This window comes from Cyprinodon variegatus, unplaced genomic scaffold, assembly GCF_000732505.1.
Source record: "Cyprinodon variegatus isolate N-32 unplaced genomic scaffold, C_variegatus-1.0 Scaffold119, whole genome shotgun sequence".
Lineage (NCBI taxonomy): Eukaryota > Metazoa > Chordata > Actinopteri > Cyprinodontiformes > Cyprinodontidae > Cyprinodon > Cyprinodon variegatus.
The window spans coordinates 869,616-878,836 of NW_015150572.1; the positions used below are offsets into that span (position 1 = coordinate 869,616).

At 39.6% G+C, this 9,221-nt stretch overlaps 1 protein-coding gene across 3 annotated transcripts in view; it reads right to left on the reverse strand.

The window, feature by feature from the left end:
- LOC107085261 (poly [ADP-ribose] polymerase 14-like) overlaps positions 1-9,215 on the reverse strand; it is an 86,227-nt gene extending 77,012 nt beyond the window's left edge. For 2 of the 3 annotated variants that reach the window (XM_015375501.1, XM_015375499.1), the window contains exons 1-7: positions 7,737-9,215; positions 7,411-7,647; positions 6,624-6,848; positions 6,495-6,549; positions 6,254-6,400; positions 4,089-4,151; positions 3,828-4,004 (exon numbers count right to left, since the gene is read on the reverse strand). In XM_015375501.1, coding sequence (XP_015230987.1) covers positions 3,828-4,004; positions 4,089-4,151; positions 6,254-6,400; positions 6,495-6,549; positions 6,624-6,848; positions 7,411-7,647; positions 7,737-9,125 — 2,293 coding nt within the window. In that variant the 5' untranslated portion in view covers positions 9,126-9,215. Of the gene's footprint in view, positions 1-44; positions 393-539; positions 721-2,434; positions 2,572-2,819; positions 3,432-3,556; positions 3,737-3,827; positions 4,005-4,088; positions 4,152-6,253; positions 6,401-6,494; positions 6,550-6,623; positions 6,849-7,410; positions 7,648-7,736 lie in introns of those variants that run through there. The other variant, XM_015375500.1, reaches the window with a different exon arrangement.
- Between the last annotated feature and the right edge of the window lie 6 nt (positions 9,216-9,221).

The following is a 9,221-nucleotide window of genomic DNA, read 5'->3' on the forward strand; positions in this document are numbered from 1 at the left end:
TATATATATATCTATATATATATATATATATATATAAATTTCCATTATTTCCATTTAAAGAAGTTCTTTTACTGATTTTCTCTCCATCAAAACTATTCAGCGCCATCACTTGAAGGTGATGAGGTAGTCTGGGTAAGCCTGGTTATCGTGGAACACAACAAACATGTTGGGTCTTTCCATTCTATCCACCACACTATCATAACGTAAGTGGGGGTGCTGTTCGTCACGAGCTGGAGGCACCCTCATATCTTTTTCACCCAGAGTGTAGACCCCTGTCAGGACTCTGACCACAAACATTAGCTGAGAACCATCAGCAGCTGGCTTGGAGTACGTTGGATGGCTGGAGTATTTGGCATTGACAGCAAAGTAGGTTCCCTCTCCATACGACGTTGCTGTGAGTTTGAAGTAGATAAATATTTTAAAAATATAAAACTTTACTACAGAATAGAGTTCCTCTTTTTCTTAGCATTTCTTTGCTGTTTTCTGTGTCCATATCTGCTATTTAATTTCTCAAAACTTTCATATAAAAAGGTTTTTACCATTTTGCCCAGAGAAGCGCCTGTTGAAACCAGTTGTCATGATAGAATTACAGTTGTCCTCAGTCGTCCCATGATACAAAAACTTCTCATTTGCACCCCCCTCATGTTTGTTCTTCTGTGATATTTGTTTCTTTTGTACCTCGTAAGCACGGCGTAGATGAATGTTCTGCAAACGATCAATCTACCAGAATAAACAGAGAAAAGCTGTTAAATCACCCTTTAAAATAACTGGAACCTATTGAAGATGCATAAATCTCTTTAAAAATTGAGTCAGTCACAGTCATATGAATACTAATAATAAATAAACAGTCTGATTGCATGATAGGAATTCAAATAATTTACCCCTTGTCTTTCGGCACAATTTACAGTAACTACATAAACTATGTCAAGATCTTTTAACTGTACTGTTTTAATCTATTTGATTTTTAAATCACATTAACCTTTCTATTGTTTTCAGAATTACAGTTTAACACCTGCTTTTGTTATTAATAACAAGTCTACGAAGGAGTTTGGAGGGTCTCTTCTTCACTGAATAAGTTGATTTATGTACTTTTTGAAAAGCATTTTCTAATAATAAGAATTGGGGGGGTTAATAAACACCTTAAACATGTTATGAATCACAACATAATAAGTTGTTGCAGCAGAAAATGTGTATTTCATATTTCTGAATAAACAGTGCAGAAAGTGCTTTCATTTTTATCAGATCAAAATGTCTATGTAATAATGTGGCTTCCTTTAAAGCAAAGAACTAAGATGTTGAAGGTAGGTTAAGTTTATTTCATTCTAAACCAACCTGCCATCTAATATAGACTTCATCAAACAGACATATGGTGGTTATTATTACAAAGGTGCAGAAAAAATGAGCAGATAAACTATTAGCCCTTGATCCACATGCTTATCTGACCTTTAAATCAAGTGCAAAGCATTTAACATCACCTGTTATAGTTGCATTCTGCAGCTTAGATAAGATAATGGCTCATTTTCAGTCCTCACTAAATGAAAAAGACTGTCTATAAGAATCACATCATGACAAAATAGATGCTAAAAAATATTTTTTTACCAGGTTATTTTTCATTATCAGGTTTTTAAAGCCATTTAATATACAATCTATGACTTCCAAATTCTCTGGAATATAAATATGACCTACCAAGCAGCCCTATTTATATTAGGCACTGCCTTTGATGGGAAGTCAAAGTACACATGTCCTTAAATATTGATCAAAGTTAGAGCAGATGTGCTCCAATCTATAATATTTTGAATCGTAATATGAGATGTCATAAACTTTTAGTGATGCTTTTGGCGTTACTGATTTATAAATATTTTAACAAATAAACTAATAGAAATTAATCATACAAACAAGGTTCAATAAGTCAAGTTATCAACTTTTAAAAGTATCTATGAAGTTTTTCTTAATGGATAGCTATGAATAACAACAACAACAGAAAATGGTCATGAGGTCTTGGAAAATCTGAAGGTCCGCCCAAAATATAGAATTTTAGATGTTTGTAAACATTTACATTTTTAAAAATCCTTTCAACCTTAAAAATGTTAAATACAAAGGGAAAAATGTATCATTTCTAATATGTTAAAATGTACACTTTTAATCAGTGAAGAATATTTTTACACATATATAAAATATGTTACCCATGGGATTAAGGGGCCAGGATTAAACAAGGGTAAAAAAAAAAAAAGGGTAAAAAATTAATGAGTAAATGGCACATTTTCGGGACTGAAATAAAACTTTGTCACTATTGATAAGAAAACCAGAAGCAAAACTTACAAATGGCAGTTATCAAACTTATCATACACATGTGAAAATGTCAACCGGTTTGAGTTAAGCAGCAGACAGAAATTTTAATAATAGTTATTAATAATAATTAATGGAAACCACCAACCTTCATAACAGTTTTATTAGCAGTCCTTTTGAATCCTTCCTTCACTCTTCTGTACTCTTCTGAATTAGGCTGCAGAGGTACCACCTTCATGGATTCATCGCTTGCCATGTTGTCCCAGTACAAAGGAAAAGTAAAGTCTGAAAAGCATATTATAATGAGAAACTTCAAAAGATGATGTCATATAAATTAACGGGTCAAATCGGGTCTGATGCAAACAAAATATGCCGATCAGAGCCAATTTTAACAGGCTCCCTTGCTGTGTTTTTTGCCCGGGTGTTCCCTCTGCCACTAAAAGCCAATTCTTCCCAGGTTTAAACAGGTTTTTCGGCCAGTGAGAAAGGAGTATACAGACATTCAAAAAGCTCTCAAAATGTGCCTTTCTCACCTTGCAGATTCTGAAGACGCTTGAGATGAGTTGTCTTTCCTGGAGTTACGGCTTCTAAATGAAGCAGATCCACTTGCCATGTGACTCCTTGTGCATCAACAATTCCTTCAGCAAAATCCTTCTTTTCCAGGTTGTAATTGGCTGTCTTGGGGAGTCTCTCCCAGTTTCCATTTTGCCCCAGGATGCACCACATCACTCGACTATGCAAGTCGTCCTCATCTTTCTCCCTCACCTCTCTCCTGAGGTTTTCATGCAGTAATGAATTAAACAATACGATTGCTTTGTTGACCCCATCTTTCATACCGTTCATTGTCAGGTTTCCTGATGGTTCCTTGGTCATGTACAGACCCTCTGACTCCACGAGTTGCTGCACTTCTTCAATATCATCTTCTGTGAGACTCTGAAGCTGCTCTTTTGGAAAGATATGATTTGAACATTGAAGCTTATACTGATTTTTCAATTTTTCCATAGCATCATCAACATCTTTTCTGCTATGACCAAGGAACATGAAGACAGACTGCTGGCTCGCAGTACTGATATCAAGAATGCTTTGGTCTGGTCTCAGAGGTGAAGGTGCCCGTGGTCGTACCCGAGACAACTGTACTTGTGATTCTGGAAAATAAGAGAAAGATATACTGTATGTGTAAAGTTATTGTACAACTAGACTCTCTACAACGTCATAAGAAATTCTTTAAAAACACTCTAAAAGAAAGATATTTGTAAACAAATTCTGTCACCTCTTCTTCTGAAAATGGGGAACATCTGTGTTGCTTCTTCTTTAAAAGCCAAGAAGACATTGATCTTAATAAGGACAAGACGAATAGCTGTAAGGGTACAGCCAGGACCAGAGGATGTGGCAGTGATAATACCTCTTAGGATTGCACCAGCAACGACACCAGGGTTCAGTCCACCCGCTCCTGCAGAAACAGTTCGATTAATATTTAACCAAACATGGCATTTATTAGGGTTTGTTCTCTAACAACAATGTTGGCTGCAAAACATACTTACCGGCACAGATAGCAGGAATTGCTACAGATGCAAACCCAAGTTTTTCACAGTACTCAATAATGCTACACACAAGTTCTTCAACCAGACTTGCTTCTTTCCCTCCACATACATGTAAAAGTTTTTTACAGGGGAACTTTCCAGGTTGTGTCACAAAAATATCTCCTCGGTTTACTTTTGCTGTACAGATTAAGGACAGAAAATTATTATAATTCAAAATCGCTCAGAAGTTTTTATTTTCATATGTCGGCAATCCTCTCTCACCTTTTTTTAGCTTAGCTTCCACGTCTGCTCCAGCTACAGTTAGAATATCTTTGCAAACACCCTCTGTAAAAAACAATACTATACACATTAACGTTTTGTTTTTGCAGACATCAAATCATATGAACATTGAGCCAAGGTTTAGAAGAGAGTGAAAATTAATACATTTTTAACCTATTGATTACAGTTCTTAATTTGATATTATTTAATAACCAACATGTTTTAGTGTTCTAGTTCTCAACAAAAAGTCTGTTTAATTAACTATTGTTATGGAACAGAGTTTGGTTCTATATTTCATTCCTCCTGACCGCCAGAGGGAGAACCTTCGTTTGCCGAAGTTTGGATACGGCTAACATTGTTAGCTTTTTGGTTTATTGGTGTTATACCTGGTGACAGCAGCGTCTTCACCCCTACTCCTAATGTGATCAACTTCATTTGACGAAGTTTGGATATGGCTAACGTTGTTAGCTTTTTGGTTTATTGTTTTCCCACCTGGTAAGGGCAGCGATTTTGCATCCACTCCCAATATAAGCCTCTCTTTTTTTGCAGCCCCTTTTGTTGATCCGCACCATTATATTTGGTGACGTTACATTTTCATCCCCCTCTCCTTGTGCGCAGCCTCTTTTGTTGTTCTGCTATAATTGGTGATGGCTGCGTTTGCACCCCATCCTGATTTCAGTTCATTTCGTTACTTAATTGGACTGAGCCCTGTCAACCTTTGACATGGATGGCCCCCACTGCTGCATGGATTGTGGGGATGCCCTGAAGGTAAAAGATGGCCTTGACCTGTGCCCTACCTGCCTTGGACATGAGCACCATGTGGAGGCAATGTCTGAGAACCCCTGCAGGAACTGCAGTCTTATGCCCCACGCAGTGAGGATGGCTCGATTGGCCCAGTTTTGCCCCCAGGAGGACTCTGATCTTTCGCTCTCTGGGCAGGTGGCTCCCCTCAGGTGTTCTAAGCGCCTTGGTGGGACCAATGCTTTAGTGGCACCCTCTCGGGTGAAATGGGCCAAACTGGACCAGGGACTGGCAACAAGGATGGAGCAAATGTCAATGGAGTTGGCAGAGACATCAGTCTGATGCCTCACTTCCAGTGGCTGGGCTCTCTTCCCCACCCATGCCTGAACTAAGGGAGGAGGATGTCATATCTCTGGCTGCTTCTGGTTCTCATTTTAGAGATGAGGAGGAGGCAAGGTCCTCTCAAGCCTCTGGGACTGGTTCGTTTTCATCTCAGAGTGCCATTGGATAGCCCGGTGATGGTTCCACGCAGGATGTCATGTCAAGGACCGTGAAGCAGCTGCAGTTCGACCCCCTACAAGGCAAGGTATCTGACTCCAGGAGTGCATTTTTTAGGTGCGGATGGGCTTCTACTTCCTTTCTATACCTTTATCACAGGAGTACCTGAAGGAGTTGAATGCCTGTTGGCAGGACCCAAGAGCGTTGCCACATCTCTCCTCAGACTGTCGGGTGTTAGCTGCTATGCACGATTCGGTGAAGGCCAGCCTGGACCGTATGCCAGCAGTTGAACCGGCTGTCGCTTCACTGATTGTGTCACCGGATGAAGCCCTGCGATCTGAGGTCTGATGCTCGCTGACCCAATGTTGCGTTACCCTCTGGCGGTCAGGACAATTAAATAGAACAAAAGTTACGTACGTAACTACAGTTCTATGAATCCTGGATGACCACCAGAGTTTCTCTGTCATTCAGAATCCTTACTTTTGCGAGGAAATTCTGTAGGAACAGAGCCATGGATGACACCAGGCTATGTAGCTTCTGAGTGTTCATCCGGCATCACAGGTGTGACTTTGTTAGTATAATTACTCTAACTGTGCGTGTCATAAGGGAACATTTAGTGCTTTCAGCACCTCCCTCTGGTGGTCATAAGAGGTTCATAGAACCGTAGTTACATATCTAACTTTCGTTTGACTGACACCAACCAAAAGCTATGCCTCCTTAAAATCAATTAAAATCCAGGAAGCCTATATTTTGTGTTTTTCTTTTAAAACTGTCGTTGCTGATATGATTTTGTGTGCATGTATCTGTTTTCTTCCTATGTTATGCTATGTAATGTCTTTTTGCAACAAGAAAAATATTTTATAATTGCAGAGTACTTCTTTACTTGGACTTTGACCTTCACAGGCTAAATCTCTACATTTGTCACCTACCATTGTGAAAATTTTTGAAGTCGGTGGTGTTCACTACAGCATCAGTGGTCTCATTGGTGACATCACCAAACACCAACTGAAGTTTAGCGCCGCCTCTTACAGTTATATTGATATCATCAAGGTCACTAGTTAGGGACTTGAAGAGTGCTAAAAGAAGAAAGCCGTCACATGCAGTTGGAATACTGAAAATAAAACATTATTGACCAAAAAGTTTATGAGCTATCAATAAAATCTGGCCTACCTCGGCCCCCCTGGTTCATAATCAGGCTGAGATGTTTGTACACTTCATGGTAGTTCTGTAAATAACAGAATCAAGAATCAATACTAAGCAACATTGGTTTGATTGCAATGGCCTGCCTTTAAGAGGTACCTTCTCTGAGTCAGGGTAGCCAGGTTTAATAATGATGTGGATGCTGTTGACATTTTTGCAATGACCAGACAATGCAAACTGCCGAATGCTTTCTGTCAGAACTTGAACGGCTTCACTCAAAGGGTATTTTAGGAGCAAACCTGGTCCAATAATAGGGATGGCTACTGAACTGAAGCCCTTGTCTGCACAGAGGTCCAAGCATGTTTTTAACCCTTTTGCAAGAGCCTGCAAGACAAATACAAAACATTTCCTTGCATCATTAAAAACAAGTCCATCCATCTGACATATTGCCCAAGGATTGTTCCTCTAATTTCAGTTTTGAAGTCTTCCTAAAAGAAGGAGGGATCATGATTTGATGCCTAAATCATTTTAACTCATGTCTTACATAATGGAAAATTGGTGATTATAGTCCAAGCAAAGATCTGGTAACTATCAACCTGTCTTTAAGGAGGAGGCTTGTAGACAGGATGAAAAGCTAATTTTTGCTGCTTGTACCCAGATTCTTGGATTCTTCTAGGCCCCAACAAGTCCATCCATCTCCATTATGTAACCATAACACATGGATTAGACAGAGATGATCCAAGTCTTCTAACACTAGGTGGCTTTATTATGTATTGCTCCTTTAAATTAAATTGCAAATAACCCAACCTTCATTTTCAATCAAGAAATAGATATAACACATTTTGCTTTGTATTAAATGTTAACTTTTCTGTATGTTCATAAAAGCTAAAATACACAATCAGTTTATCTCTACATAATCAATATAAATCTTAATATATTACTTTACCTGCACACTCATTCCTCCAGCTCTGTCCCAAGATAGGCACTCAATGCAGAATATTTTGGAGCACCCCAGAGATGCGCTGGCATCAACCTGCAGAACATCGCCAGGGGCAGGGCCAGATAATGCTACTAATGTGTCAAACTTTGATTTGACTGTGTCTCCACCTTTCTTTAGCAAAGATTTCCCAATATTTGTTGAAGACAGGTTTTTATCATGTGTGGGGACAACCAAAACATTCACCTGTGGAAATATTTAGAGATAGACTCAATAGAAAACTAACAATAGCCTTGATGAAAATTTTGAGGAGAATGAACAGAAAAAGAACAAACCTGCTCATCCTCTAAACTGCAGATCTTGATTTCTAGATTGATATCACTGTACGCATTCAGTTCCACCATGTTGGTGCGACTCCTGGGTCTTGGTGTGATGCTACTGATGTTGCTGAGGCTTCGCTGTATGGTTGTCACTGATGGTGAGCTAACTCCTTGTTTTTCCCTGATAATCACCTGGCATGAACTTTCAACCAGCTCCTTGCTTTCTTTCCCTTCTCCTTGGAAGTATTGCAGAGCTCCAGGACCATCCAGGACTAATGTGTCAAATGTCATGCTAGCCAGAGTGACCATAAGGGCCTGCTTGGTCTCCTGAACCCGAAAACGGGGACCAGACAACAGTACACATGGATTTGGAAAATGGGTGGCTGAGAGTTTCACATCAGTCGGCTTCATGCCAATTATTCCTAAGATTTTATCAAAGCAGTCAACTAGTTCAGGACACTGCAAGCTGAGGACATCTTGAACTGATACCTGATTCGCCTGATAGTCATGGAGAAGCTCTTTAAGCTTGTTCACTTGTTCAGTGTAGCCCACCAGCTGTACTTTAACTGATGGAGTACCACTGTATCCAGGGACAAAGCTAACATCCACCCTATGCTCACCACAGTTTGCTTCATTCTTTGCTTTGATAAGAATTTCTTTGAGTTGGTCTAGATCTGGAGGTTTGGCTGCAGCACCCTGAAGATTCACACTTGATACATTTAAATCTCTCAGCAGTGTTGTCTCAGCTTCATTTAGGGCATCTGAAGACAAACTAGAAAGAAGCAGCTCTGATCCCACCTCAAAGTAAACTGGACTTCTGAGACTTTGTTGAAACTGAGTTTGATACTTGGTGATGGCATTGCTGGTGGCCATAAAGGCAATTAAATCTGCAGGAAGATTCACCTTCTTTTCTTGGATCTTCATTATCAGTTCGTTAAGTTTTGTTGATCCAGACTGTACTTGCTCTTCAGGGCCTTCTAAAAAGACCATGTTAACACTCCAGTTGATTTTTACCTCTGGGTGAAATGTGCTCATCTCTCTGTTGAAATCCTCTTCAATAAGTTTGAACTGCTTCTCCACAACTTGCTGCTCTTTACGTACTGCTACACTTTTATCTAGAACTGCAATTTTCTCCTTCACCACGTCAGCTTCCCCAACCATCACAGCATAACCACTCTCTGAGTAAACTTTTACGTCATCAGTGACAAAGAAGGGATCCTGCAGGACCTTTTTGACCTGTTTGGGCTCAAGCACATGATGGATCCTGTAGCTTTCAATGAGATTAATGAAGATCTTGTCCACTTGGAGTTCCCAGTGTTCTGCTGCACCGTCACAAGGTCCTCCAAGCCCCTTCTCTATATCTCCACTTACTACTGCCTCTTCTTCCTCAAAATCTAGCTGCATTGTGCAGTTAATTGCAGAGAGCTGCTTTTGCAGTATTTTGTAAACTTTAGGATTGTCTCTCAGGTAGAACAAGAGGAAGATGTCTGTTCTAAAAAT